The 14732-nt window shown below is 51.0% G+C and overlaps 1 protein-coding gene across 3 annotated transcripts in view; it reads right to left on the reverse strand.

Moving 5' to 3' along the window:
- Positions 1–14732, reverse strand: part of PFKFB3 (6-phosphofructo-2-kinase/fructose-2,6-biphosphatase 3) — a 77052-nt gene that overhangs the window by 24132 nt on the left and 38188 nt on the right. For 2 of the 3 annotated variants that reach the window (XM_035021701.1, XM_035021702.1), the window contains exon 1: positions 2632–3113. The exons of the other annotated variant lie outside the window; for it this stretch is intronic. In XM_035021701.1, the coding sequence (XP_034877592.1) occupies positions 2632–2707 (76 nt within the window). In that variant the 5' untranslated portion in view covers positions 2708–3113. Of the gene's footprint in view, positions 1–2631; positions 3114–14732 lie in introns of those variants that run through there. 3 annotated transcript variants of the gene reach the window in all.

Raw genomic sequence — 14732 nt, forward strand, 5'->3', positions numbered from 1 at the left:
CACAACATGGGTGTATCAACAGGGCACCCAACTGATGTGCGTTAGACACAGAAATACGTCCAACTAGCCCATCTAGAACTTTCTGTTGTTGTTTTACTGTTCTTTGTACATGAACAGTAATGGTCACCATGCCATCGTTTAATTAAGAAAGCTCAGAGGAATCTGCCTCAAAACCCTTAATTAGGACACCACTTAGAAAGATGGCAACAGGTTTAGAAGGAAGAAAATCATTCCAAGTTTCCAAATACCATTAAAGAAGGGGTGAAAGGTGATGGGGAGGGAAGGGAACCAGGAAAGATGCCCCAAGAAGAAATACCCTCTTTTCCCCATTCTGCCGAGAAACAAATATGACTATATAAACCCAAAAAGACACCACTACTTGAAATAAGATCATGTAATAAATATCCAGGCTGCAGATATTTTTATAAGGAAGAATGTGTCTGAGACTACACCCCAGAACCACACAGAGGGATTCCAGGAGTGGGCGGGGACAAGAGACTTAATCCATCAGCTTTAGCACCCGCCCCCCCACCCCAGGCACACACCAAGCTCTAATGGTTCTCACAGGGATTTTAGGCAAATCTCTCATCTGCGTGCGAGACGTGCAGACTGATAGCGTCTAATGGATGGGTCTCTGAGGCCCGGAGGAAGGAAGCATAGCCGCACACTTGTCTGTCTCCGATTCACACGACTGAGCAAATGCCAGCCAATCTCAGTGCCCCCACACGGAACCTCACGCCTCCACCATGAACCTCGGGGGACTACTAAATGTGTGCACATGTATAACACTTACCTACAAACACACGTGTGTACGTACAGAGAACCAACCTTTATTTGCACGACCAATTACAGTTTACAAACTGCTCCAGAAATACTGGTTTTATTCAAAAGTCAAAAAGGGTGGGGTTGTTTCTGTGTCTTGCCACGGCCACATCTCCCTCACGATTTAGGGCACTGCATTCCCCACTACCAATCGGGGAATACTGTGGTCAGCCCCAGCGCAGAAAGCTATTTAAGAGTGTATCTGAAAGCAAGAAACAGACCTGCAAAGCCCCGGCCCTTGGCTACCTTGCAAAGAAACCAGTTCTTAAGGCTTCTGGGACCCCGAGAACCCCAGGTCCGGCAGAGGGGGTAAGCTGGTGGAGGAGTGGCCCCCAGGGTCCAGAGCACCTTGCCAGGTCCCCATCACCAGGATGACCTAGGAGCACCGCACAGCCAGCTCTCCCTGCCTCCTGTCTGGGACACGGGGGGTGGGGGGGAGGGTTGTTGGTTGGTGATTCAGACCTGGGCAGAGCCTGAGGTGGCAAGATGTCACCATGGCCTCAGTGACCATCCCCTGAGAAACGTGGCAGCAGAGAAGGCCAGCAGGGGGCCTGGCGCTCAGGGACCGTCACTGCCTAGAAGCCGCTTTGAGGATCTGGACACTGGATCCCATGTTTACCTCTCAGGTAACCTGAGCCTGGCTGAGGCAGAACACCCAGCACTCGACTCACCCCATCCACCCTCCACCCGGTAGACTCCCGGGTGCGTTACCTGGAGAGCAGGTCTTGCCTTCAAACCACTCGAACCACCCTTTTAATAGGTGCCTCTCTCCGCAGCTTAGGGACAGAGCCCAAGATGAAAGGTAAACCTTTCCAAAGCATTTATGGCCCATGACAGGGCAGGAAGGTGAACTGCCAGCAAATTTCAAGCACGGTGGATTGTGTGTGTGTGTGTCTGTGTGTCGCTCACCCGCGCGCAAAATGCTGCCAACTGTGCGGTCACTGATCCACGGACCCTCCCCAGCCCCAGGAGCACAGGCTTGGTTCCAGGCAGCTCTCTTCTCGCCCCCAGCACAGGAACTGGGGGTGGAAGCCGGGAGAAGAAGAAAGAAAATACACTGAAGAAAAAAGGAGAGAGCGAGGAGACAGGGAGGTAGAGAGAGAGCAGACAGAAATATAAAGAGATTAAAACTACGCAGAAGAGAGAAACGGGATAGAAATTTAGAGAAGGGATAGAACTATGGAAAGCGAGAGAGGGGGCGACGGAAACGGAGGTGGAGAGGAGGGAGAGAGAAAGGCAGAGAGCAGGGGAGGGAGCGAAGGCAGAGAAAGGGTGGGGAAAGACCCGCCGCGTCCCTCGGCCGGGACTTGGCCCGGTAGGCGCCCGGGCGAGCGGCTCCGGCTGGGGGACACGCGGGCGTCCCTGGCCCAGCGTCCGCGCAGCGTAGGCTTCCCGCCGGGTTCTGCGCGTCCCGCCCCCGGCGCTCCGGAGCGGAGGCCGGGGCGCGCTCGGAGTTTGCGAGTGCCTCTGCGCTCCCGCGGCGAGCCGAGCGGAGCACGGCGGGGCGGCGGGCCGGGCCACAGCGCCCCCGACGCCGGCCCGAGGAGGCGCAGCGCCCGCGCCCCAGCCCGCGCGGTCTCCGCCCCGCGGCCAGAGCTACGGGACCCGCCCGTCCGCGGGGAGGAGCGGGAAGCGCCCGGCCCCGGCCCGCAGGGACCCGCCGAGGACGGCGCCGGGCCCGGCACGAGCGCGCCGGAGGAGCGGAGTCGGCACTACAGCGCCCCGCCAGCGCCCGCCACACAATGGCCTGGCTCTCCACGCGGCGCGCCGCTCCCCTGCAGCCCGGCCCCCGCGCGAATCTGCACTCACATCTGGGCAGCGAGGGGCGGTGGTCGATGGGGATCCAGATCTTCTGCACTCGGCTCTGAGTCAGCTCCAAGGGCATCTTCACAGCCTAGACTCGGCGGCCCTCCGCCCCCCGCGAAGAATTCAGACTTGGGGAGGAGAGCAGCCTGTCGACCCCCGAAACAAAGGGGAAGGGGGGGTGCGTGCGCGGGAGCGCGGCGCGGGAGCTCTCCCGTGCGCTTTTTGGAAACGTGCTTTGTGCTAAATCACGAACGCTCGTCCGGGGTGTGAGGCTCCACGAGAGCGGCGAGAGGGCAGGACGCTAGGGCTGCACCCGCAGCTGCCGCAGGGCCGGGCTCGTCTACTCGGGAAGCCACCAGGATGCTCGGAGCGCAGTGACAGCCGCGGTCCCCGGGTGCCAGCTCGAGTCCGACAGCCTTGCCTCCCGCTCGTCGCCTCTCCAGCTCTGCTAGGATGCCTCGCTCGGCGCCCGGGCTTTTAAGAGTCGGGACCGGCAGCTACGCAGACGTCAGCCTCGGGGCGGGGACGCATTCTCCGAGATCCAGCCTTCTTTCACGTGGGGGTGGGCAAGCAAGGAGGGGACCTGCTAGCGCCCCCTGCAGGTCGGCCACAGCAGCGCGCCTTGCTCCTTCAATCCCTCTGATGACGCCCTAAACTCAGCTCTGGCTGAAAAGTCCCACTCTCTGAGCTTCCTCCTACGTCCTCTAAAGATGACTGGCACAGCTTCCCAGAATAATCACCTCACTGGTGCTGGGAAGAAAGAAGCGGAGCCGTCCAGTGTGGTGCGTGGACCCCCGCAGCCGAATCACCTTGGATGCATCCTACTGACTCGGCCTCTCTGGGCGTGAGACCCCAACACTCTACATTCTTAACACGCGATCCAGGTTAGGCACAGTCAAGTTGAAGACCCGGGTTTAGGGCTACAGGTTGGAGAGAGGTTGGGGGATTCGGGGGTGGGGGTCTCTGCTACCTTAGAGAGAAGCCAGAAGGGAGATGACGAGAGCGCCTGTGTCGCATAGGTCTCTGGGTCACCCCTTGCCAAAGCTGCTCCCTGATAATACCTGTGAGTCTCATCCAGCACGACCCCTGCCACCCACGGGGAGGGGGCTTCCCTGGTCGTCCTTCCTCACCGCGCCCACTTTCCTAAATCCCTTAGAAAACTTGACTTGTGCTGCACATTGCTCCCCCAACTCCCATCCCTAAGACCTGGAACCCGGTCTTCCCCCCTCCCCCCACCCCAGCGTCTCTGCTGAGAGGCCCAAGGGGCTGGGCACCAGAAGGGGACAGGAAAGCCCCGGAGGCCGGACTGAAATGGACCGAGTCATCTTGGTCTTCGCTGTCACCATTTACAGTATTTTCAATAAACCTTAATCTCTCTGAGTAGAAGAGTAAGTAAAACTAGAGCCTCTTCCGACCTGCAATTCATTACCTGACTGTAAGCCCCGGGAAACTATTGGGAGGTGGCACCTTAATTAGGCAAACCCCTAAAATTAATGACATTTATCCGGCACAGCTCACATCCCTTCCTCGCCTTTTTTTTTTTTGGTGTGTCTGTTTCCTGCCTCCACGGTCCTCGGAGTTTTGCACCAGCTAGTGACATGGGACAGTCGTGTGGTCAGGCCAGTGCCCACCCTGTGAAGATCCGGGGTGCTTTTAGCGGGGACTGCCGCCCGCATAGTGGTCTTCCACGCATGTGGCTTTAGCACGCTGTACATCAGCACCGAAGCGGTGCCCTGCCTTGCAGAGGTGCCTAGCTCACTCTGAGGTTGTGCTGTGATTGGAAGGAAGAAGGCGGCGCTCCCTGAAATCCACACTGCTCTAGAACAGTCTGCGCAGAGCCTGCCACACGTCGCTCACGTCCCGCTCGGCTCCGCTGGACCGCGCCCGCTCCCTGGCGGCAGGCACAGCTGCTCCCGCCCCGCCCCTCCTGGGCCTCCCTCCCGGGCCTCCCTCCCTTCCCGGCACCCCAGCCCGCCCAGGGGCCGGGAGTATCGAGCATCGCCCACGGCGCGGGTGTCCCCGACCCCCACTCGGGCACCCCCGCCCAGCCAGGCCCTCCCCCCCTTCTCCGCACCCCAGCCGGCCCAGGGGCCGCGAGCGCCCCAACGTAGCCCGCGGCGCGGGTACCCCGGACCCCACCCCCACCCCGCGTCGCGACTGCGCTCCGGGCAGCCGCCCCCCTCCCCCCGCCGCGGCCCTCCCCGGGAGTCCCTGCTCTCCCTCTGACAGCTTTGCTGACTGTCTGGTTTCGGCGCTCGGGCAGCTGTTCAGAAACCCGAGTGCATTGCATGGGACTTGTTTTTCTGCAGTGGGAGCAAATGCCAGAGATGACACCCTATAACGCCCCAGGGAGAGTCCCCCTCCACTCTTGAAACAAGAGTGGGCTGATCCAGAGAAAAACAGCAGCGAACGAGCGCTGGAGCCCTCGGGAAAGTTGCTGGCTGGGGTTCGCTGGGGTCAGGGAGGGGGCCCGCTGTGCGCGTGTGAGTGGCTGCACCCCTCCATGCTTGCACACTTGCCTCTCCGGGAAGAATCGGAAGAATCGGAGTGCCTGGTTGTGTGCCTGCTACTATCCCATCGGGTGTTTTGCACACAGCCAGGGCACGGGGCGAGGTGGCACTCTTCCAACCTCTAAGCTTGCAAACAACTGTGGGTTTCAGCTCAGGGAGAGTGGGGTCCTCGCTAAGGGAGGCCCGTCTTTAACGTCCTGACCTAGATAATGTGTCTGGCAGGGTCCAGGTCTGAAAGCAGGGGGCAGTTGAAGTCCCTCAGTAAGCACTGGCACCAGCCACCAGACCCCTCACTTGCCCTGCCTGTGTGTCCACAATGCCTTGGGCTTGTGTGTCCATGGCTCCGGAGTAAAGAGGAAATTCTTCCTCATCACTGCCTGCACCTGATGGGAGGACAGGCAAACGGAAGTTCACTTAACCCCCTAGCTTCTGAGGTCTAAGTGCAAACAATGTGGGAATAGGTGGGGTTCAAGGAAGACTTCACGCTTGAGAATAAAGCAAGGGGACAGCTAGAACGGGTGTGGCATTCACAACCCTCAAGTCCATTAGGGTAGTGTGCTTATGAGGACAAAATTGCCTCACTGCAGAACCGTTTATAAACAACCCCACTGCAACTGAATTCCAAGAATGTACTAGTTCAGAGTTTACTGATTTAGACATCCTCCTAACTCTTTCCCTAGTTCTGCTAATGGGTCCATCCTCTACCAACTCCCCTGTCACCAATCTGGGGATTAGACACGCAGTCCTTCAGAAACGGCTGCAGAGGATATAAAAACGTCTGTAATAAAGTGAGATCTGGCAGACAGGACAGCTCCAAGTACTGAGGAAGATTCCATGGTCCAGGGCACAAGTAAGCCTAGATGGAACCTTCCAGATGAGTCAGCCCTTTGTTTTAATGGAGGAAGGGGAAGTTTAGAGATGAGAGGGGTTAAGGAACTAGGTCAAAGGTCAAGACTGCCAGTTATTAAATCTTTTCCCTGACTTGACACAGACATCTGATAGTTCCCCAGGGGACTCGTGATGGGCACAGTTTAACCCCAGGGTGCTGAGTGGAGGCTGGTGAAGGGGAAGACTGCACTGTACCTCAGACCTTCTCGCCCAGAACCTCTGAGCTGCCGGACAGAAAAGAACAGAGAAAGACCTTCTTGTACAGTAATGCCTGGTGCAGGTGCTCATAGAGAATTCTTTAGCGAGGCGGAGACTCAGAGAAAGATGGTGGAAACAGTTTTCTCCATGACACGCTCTTCCCTCTTGGCCAACGTCATCTAACCCTTACCCCCGTTCCCCGATGGGGCTAAACAACAGCAAGAAGCGAACCCCACTTGCAAGATCTTGTGCCAGCTAGCCAGACTGCAACCTTTAAACCATGCCATACCCACCTCCTCCCCAGCGAGAGAATGAGAGGACAAGCTGCAGCAGGCTGGGAGCCATCAGAAGTTGTTAATTAGACACAACGTGTCATCATTTGCTCCTTTAACAATCCCATGTCTGAGAGAGTGAAATGAGACACCAAATAAAAGACTGAAATAAAGCCTTACCTCACCATCCATCCAAAAACAAGAGAGAGGGTAATTTTTTGTTTGTCACTCGTACGTCAATGGGAACACAGACACAGATGCCCGCACGATGCCACCTCAGGGGGTAGAAAACCCAACTCAGAACCTGCCCAGGGAGGTTTACGGCAGCTCTATTGATAATCACCAAAAAGTGGAAGCAGCCAAGATGTGCTTCTGGAGGTGAATGGATAAATAAACGGTGGGCCATCCAGACAGCGGGGTATCATTCAGCACTAAAAAAGAAATGAGCCATCGAGCCATGAAAAGATATGGAGACCTCTGTGCATATTATGCAGAGTCTGAAAAGGCTCCACATGGTATGATTCCATGACGTGCTAGAAAACGCACAACTATGGAGGCAGTAAAATGATCAATGGTTTGCCAAGGGCTAGGGGGGAGAAACAGTTAACAGGAGAAACACGGGGTGATGCAGGGCAGTGAAACTACTCTGACGGGTACTATAATGGTGGATATGCGTCATTACACATTTATCCAAAGTCCTAGAAGGCACAACACCAAAAGTGAGCCCCCAGGTAAACTAGGTACTTTAGGAGATGATGACGCGTCAGCGCACGTTCATCCTTAGTCAAAATGCGCCACTGGCGAGTAATGTGGACAATGCAGGAGGCTGTGCACATGTGGGGCAGGGATATACGACAGCACTCCACGCTCCTCGCAACTTTGCTGCGAACCAAAGACTCCAAAAAATAAAGTCTATTTAAAAAATCGCTTTGTGGGGCACCTGGGTGGCTCAGTCGTTAAGCATCTGCCTTCGGCTCAGGTCATGATCCCAGGGTCCTGGGATCCAGCCCCGCATCAAGCTCCCTGTTCCACGGGAAGCCTGCTTCTCCCTCTCCCACTCCCCCTGCTTGTGTTCCTTTTCTCGCTGTGTCTCTCTCTGTCAAAAAAAAAAAAAAAAAAAAAAAAGTCTTAAAAAAAAAAGCAACTATTAAAAAAAAAATCGCTTTGTTTCTGCCAGTGTCATATCCTTGTCTCCCATCAAGTGGACTTACATGTCTCATTATGAGGCTGTGACAACGTTCCTCAGTGGCCACAGCCGGCGGTCTGGGTGAAGAGATGAAAAGTGGGCTGCCCAAGTCCCACTGAATCCTACAGCAAGTTCCCATCTCCCTCCGCCCAGGCTGTGTTTCTCCACTTTCCTTAGGGCACGCCCCTGAGCTTGGGACCAGTCTCTTAAAACTGCCTGTCGGTGTTTCTTACCCAGCATCAAGCCTAGCTACTGCTCTCAGAGTATCTTACACTCCTGGTCGACCTCCTCACCCAAGACCAGGACATAAACTATTTGTGTTTTAAAAGTATTATTTTGTGACTTCAAAATATTTGTGCTTTTTAAAAACCAGATACCCTAAAGTCTAGTTCACGGGATCATACCAATGTTAATTTCCTGGTTTTGATATTTGCAGTCACGTAAGATGTCCCCAACAGAGGAAGCTGAGTGAAGGGTCCATGGGACTCTACGAACTATTTTGTAACTTCTTATATTTCCAAACAAAAAACTTTAAGAAAACAAAATATTTAAAATCAGTGAGAGTTCAGTTTCCTCAAATCCTGCATAAAACAAAGACCCAGATTGTGTCAGTCCAGGCATTGAGGGAGAAGGGAACTGGCAGAGAGGTAGTCAAGAACTCTGTGGTGATTTGCATATGTCCTAACATCTTAGCTTCTTGCAAATGACACACATACACAAACAGAATTTGCATGAATCCTGTACCTGTGGAAAAACAGAATCAAGCTCAAGCTGTGTTTTAATTTAGGGGGAAAGGATTCTATTTCTGGGCTTTGCATAGATCTTCGGGAAAATATCAATGGGTTTGTAGTTTGTCCCCAATGTGCACGCCTAAAACAAAATAAGGGAAAGACAATCATGCAGAGTTCAGCTGAGGGCTCCAAGAGGTCCTTGCTGACCCTGTCTTTCCCTAAGGGGAACGGAGCACAAGGATGGGGGACGATTTGAGAAGCTCACTGCCCATCTTCTGGTGTCTAGCGTTTATTACATACTCACAGCAGCGACTGTGTGTCAGCTGCTGCAAGGAGCAAACTGTGCTGGGATCTCAATGATCTTTGGGTCCCGCCAGGGAAGAGAAGTGGGTGGGCAAATAGCTTGTCATCATGGTGTTGTGTGCCCAGCCTCATGCTGAGTATTACAAAGAAAAAAGCTCCCACGCCCAAGAGCTTGTAACTTAAGACCAGAGGGGGAAATGTCCATGTCTGAGAATAAAAACAGAACGAAGAGAGAAGTGGTAGGTAAATGCAGGCTGTGGGGAGGTCCCTTGGGAACAGTAAGAAACGTTTGCACATAATGGGGGCAGATCAGCTGGTAATTTCATATCCATCTCATGGTTCTTCAGTTTTTCTCTGAGTCCAAGAGGACACATGGAATGAAGTTAACATCTCTGATTTCTTCCCACATTCAACAAGTATTCACCGAGAGCCACTGTACCAGGGAGGATAAGGACAAGTAAGATGTGGTCCTTGCCAGAATTACGAATTACTCTGGAATTTCATAGTGTCCCCCCAGTGTGCATGCACGCACACACACAAACTCACTCACTCCTCCTTTTGTTCCTTATAGTTAAGGAAACTGAGGCTCAGAAATATTCAATTCCTTGCTTGTGATCACATAGCTAATGAGCCAAGGAATAAAAAACATGATCTTCAACGAGCCTGGTAGTCTTTCAAGCCTCTCCCATTTCAATCGCCTTCCAAGTGGGACATGCAATTGCCTTCCCAATAACAATGCTAACAACAAAATCTTGAATCCAAGTGGTTTTTGATGACGGTCTTGAAATGCTATGGTATGGAAATAAGATGCAGAATCATCTTCAGAAACTGCTGTGAGGATTCATACCTAAAAGCTTTCACATGATCCTACAAGGGAAGGTGCTATTTAACAGATGAAAACAAAGCCAGCCCCGCAGAGATTCACACATCTTTGTACTCTAGCAGGCACATCTGGAGAGCCTTCACCTTACGATGTAGGAAAGGCTCATGGCGCAGAAGAACAAATAGCCCAAAGTTTATAGCCGCCATGTCCACAAGAGCCAAAATATGGAAAGAGCCCAGATGTCCATCGAGAGATGAATGGATAAAGAAGATATGTATATATATACAATGGAATATTACTCAGACATCAAAAAAAATGAAATCTCGCCATTTGCAACGACAAAGATAAAACTAGAGGGTATTATGGTAAGTGATATAAGTCAGTCAGCAAAAGACAATTATAATATTTCACTCGTATGTGGAATTTAAGAAACAAAACAGTGGATAGGGGAAGGGAGGAAAATAGAGAGGGAGACAAACCATAAGAGACTCTTAACTCTAGGAAACAAACAGGGTTCCTGGAAGTTAGGTGGGTTGGGGGTGGGGTAACTGGGTGATGGGCATTAAGGAGGGCACACGATGGAATGAGTACTGGGTGTTATATACAACTGATGAATCACTAAACTCTACCTCTGAAACTAATAATACACTGTATATTAATTAATTGAATTTAAATTTAAAAAAAAATAAAGAAGTAACAGTTTTGTGAAAGGAAACTGCATCAGCATTAAAAAAAAGAAAAAAGAGGTGAAGGAGACCTTGGGCTTTTGTGTACTTGCCAAAGGTCTTAGAATGTCCTAATTTATTAGTAAAGGGAAAGAAAGAAAGAAGAAATACTCCTACGTCTCCAACATTATCCAAATTATTAGATAAATCTCAAATTTCTATTGTCAGTAATACATTTTTACAGAATGGTTGCTTCACCCAGGTTGTCAATAGCCTGACATCTCTATGCCATACCACAGGAGCTACAATCTTAGCTTAAGATTTTGTAGTAGTAGAAAGAAACAGGTGAAACTAGCATCAGTAATATATTTTAGTTAACGTCATAAATCCAAAATATCGTCATCTCCACGTTACGTTGTTACACACTGAGCTCTTTTACGTTCCATATGTTAGCCGTCTTCGATCTCCCTTCCAGACATCTGGAGTAAGAGCCGTCCAAGGAGAGGAAATAGGAACAAAGGCTCTGGAGTGGGATCTTGATGTGGGATAGAGCCAGGGTGGGTGGAACAGGGAGGGCTTCAGCATGAGGAGGTAGGTGGAGCACCTTATAGATCGATCTGGAAGGCTGGTTCCTCTTCTGAGAAAGCTAGGAAGCCACTGGAGGGCGATAAGAAGACTGAGCAATACATTTGGGCGCCTGGGTGGCTCAGTTGGTTAAGCGCCTGCCTTCAGCTCAGGTCATGATCCCAGGGTCCTGGGATCGAGCCCCACGTCGGGCTCCCTGTTCCGCAGGAAGCCTGCTTCTCCTTCTCCTACTCCCCCTGCTTGTGTTCCTTCTCTCGCTGTCTCTCTCTCTGTCAAATAAATAAATAAAATCTTTTAAAAAAATAAAAAAAGAAGACTGAGCAATATAACGAATGACCCGCTAGGACAGGGAGGCCATATTCATGGATACATTCATGTTCACTGATGTCTCCATCCTGAGTGCCTGGAACAGAGGCACACCCATGGTAGGCTCTCATGGGTTGACCGAATGAGAACTTGTTTAAAGACTGGCCTCTGGTTGCTGTGTTAAGAACAGGTTATAACATGCAGGCAATGATCTTGGGACCCTGAAATAATCATAAGGTCCAGAACCTCTGATCTGGATTTATAAGGAAGAGGGGGTGAATGACAGCTCAAGAAACAGGCTCCTGCATGGAGATCTGTTTCAAACAACTTGGCTCTCAATTTCTCCTCCACACCTCCCCCAAATAATGTTTATCCTTGTGAAACTGAAAGAGGAAGGCGAACCAGAAAGCTTTATTCTGGAAAATTTCTCTCGAAGGCTTGAAAACAAGAGGGGGGTGGGGCAGAAAAAGAGCTGGATGTTGGAACCCGTAACTGAGCCATATGAAGCAGTAGGGGCCCCTCATATCATGAAAAAAAAGTTATCATCTGCAGTGAGAATAAATTAATGGACAATTCATTGAGACACCGATGTATCAGGCTGCCTTAGCTCTTCGAGTATAGCCAATACAGTAACCCACTTTCTCCTGTCTCTGGTCCACCATGCACAGCAGCCTTCTAATTATCACTCCCCTTCTCTCGCAAAGAGAACTACCACTTAACCTCCTCTCGCAGAATTACCATTTGTCTTCTCTCACAGAGAACTCACAGGTGAGCTGCCTTCAATGGTCTACTCCAACCCACAGTTGGAAATGCATCAAGTGGGCAATCTATATTTACATGCCATTCTCTGACCACTTTGGTTTGTGACTCAGTCTCCCAAAGCTTGCCTATCTCTGGACGCACTGCTAAAATCCAATTCTTTTTTTTTTTTTTTAAGATTTTATTTATTTATTCATGAGAGACAGAGAGAGAGACAGAGGCAGAGGGAGAAGCAGGCTCCCCGCGGAGCAGGGAGCCCGATGCGGGACTCGATCCCAGGACCCTGGGATCATGACCTGAGCCGAAGGCAGATGCTTAACCGACTGAGCCACCCAGGCGTCCCTAAAATCCAATTCTAAAGAGAAAAATCTGAGGACCAGACCCACACCAAGCCAGCCATCTGAGAAGGCACGGCTGAGGGGTCAGCCAGGTTTCTTTCTGCCGCCGTCATCTTGCTTCTTTTCATTGTCAGCATGGAGATATGCCTGGGAACACTCATGGCTTTGTTTCTTGCCAGAGTAGTTTCTCAATGACGATATTTTATAGACACAGATACAAAACAAAGAGAGATTGAAGAAAACATCCAGGAGTGTGGTAAGACCCAGATCAACCAATGTAACATCTCTGGGTAGAGAGAAACCATGGCTACTACTGACCCCAGATGTCTCCCTGCGTAAGGGTCTTCCATGACCCTCATGACACTTTCTCTCCAATCACAGGTGAAAAAGAAACAGGAGAAAACTCACCTTTGCTAAGAAAAAGACTATGTGACTTACAGAAGGTGAAAGATTTTCAGAGTGCATCACTAGATAAGTTGTACACAGGTCTGTTCAAGGAGGATAAGTTGGACAACCCCCGGCATTATTGTTCTTGATAGTTCAGGCTGTTTCTTCATCAGTAAGAAGATGATTACTCAGCCATCACTCATCCATCATCGTGGATCAGAGTTGCCAAGAATAGTGTGCAACCAGCTGGACGGTGATTAAGCCTGCGAAACACGCAGGCAGCCTGACAGCCCTCCACCATCCCCGCGGCAAGCTCACAACAACACAGCTCGTCGCCAGAGACCTGTGCACCAGCTTCAGGGGGATGGTGGCACCGCAGTACCCTGATATGGCAGGCTGGACATTGAATGTGCACCCAGCCACTTACCACCCAGTGTCTGGGACAGTATTACACACGCTACCTGGCTCTCCTCTCCCACCCATCATCCCCCAATGCCGGGAACCTCCTTGTGTAAAGAGACAGTGGGCATAACAGCATTATTCACAAGAGCCAAAAGCCCAAGTGTCCATCAACGGATGGATGGATAAACAAAACGTGGTCCATCCATACAATGGAATACTCTTCAGCCATGAAAAGGAAGGAAGTACTGAAGCATGCTGAAACATGGATGAATCCTGAAACATCACGGCAATGGACCGGAGCTGTGTTCTCCCAAAACCCCTATGTTGGCCCCTAACCCCTAGCACCTCAGAATGTCGCTGTATTTGGACATAGTGTCTTTAAAGAAGTCATTAAGTTAAATGAGGTTAGGGTGGGCCCCAATCCAACTTGATGAATTTCTCTGCGAGAAGCAGAAATTTGGGCACACAGAGACTCCAGGCATGTGTGCACACAGAGGAAAGACCATACGGGGACACGGCCAGCCGGTGGTCATCTACAAGCCAAGGAGGGAGGCCTCAGGAAACACCAAACCTCATCTTGGACTTCCAGCCTCCAGAACTGTGAGAAAATAAATTTCTGTGGTTTAAGCCCCCCATGATAGTTTGTTAGAGCAGCCCAAGCAAACTCATACGATTATGCTAAGTGAAAGGAAGCAGACACAAAAAGTCATGTATCACATGAGTCCACTGACATAAAATCTCTAGGATTGGTAAATCCATAGAGACAGAAGGCAGATTTGTGACAGCCAGTGCCTGGGGGAAGGGGTGAAGGGGGAGGGCCTGCTTCATGGGGATGGGGCTTCCTTTTGGAGTGATGACAGAGGTGATGGTTGCTCAACACTGTGAATGTGTAAATGTTACTCAACTGTGCACTTTAACATGGTTGGTTTTACAAGGCGAAATCAGAGAGGGAGACAAACACTAAGAGACTCTTAACTCTAGGAAACAAACAGGGTTGCTGCAGGGGAGGTGGGTGGGTGATGGGGTAACTGGGGGATGGGCATGAAGGAGGGCACATGATGTAATGAGCACTGGGTGTTCTATGCAACTGATGAATCACTGACCTCTACCTCTGAAACTAATAACATAGTATATGCTAATTAGTTGAATTTAAGTAAAATTAAACTTTAAAAATAAAATGGTTTTATATTATGTGATTTTAACTCAATAAAAAAAGGAAAAAAAATCAATGACAGTTAGATGAGAGACAGAAAGCTGAGAAATGAAGCTATGAAACCTGTTAAAGTTACAACAGGGTAGTTAACTAGACCAAGGAGAAGAGCATGATAGGAAGAGTAGGGAAAAGCAAATGCAAGAGACTTGAGATAGTTGGAGAAGCCATGGTCGGCCCAGAGCTCCCCACCGAGGCCCAGGGCACCAAGAGCATGAGCGGTGGCGGTAGAGAGGCAGAGTCTGAGGACTTCCAACAAATCACTTCACACCAAGCGGGTTCACCAGGCACGGCGGCAGTGACTTCATGCGGCTATAAATCAGGGACAATGCCCACCACCTATAACAGAGGGTTATGCACAGTGCAGAGCAGAGGACCTGGCCCGTGGTACACGCAGTATCTGGTGGCCAAGAGCTCTGTGCAGACGGAGCCTTCAGCTTTCTACAGAATCTGCCTCTCTCTGAACCCTACACCAGGTGCTGGCGCCGACATTAGAAAATGGACAGTTTCCCGGTTCCTCCTCCTTGTCCATTCCTTCCCA

Source organism: Mirounga leonina, unplaced genomic scaffold (genome assembly GCF_011800145.1).
Source record: "Mirounga leonina isolate KUSES-001 unplaced genomic scaffold, KU_Mleo_1.0 Mir_175, whole genome shotgun sequence".
Taxonomy (NCBI): Eukaryota; Metazoa; Chordata; class Mammalia; order Carnivora; family Phocidae; genus Mirounga; species Mirounga leonina.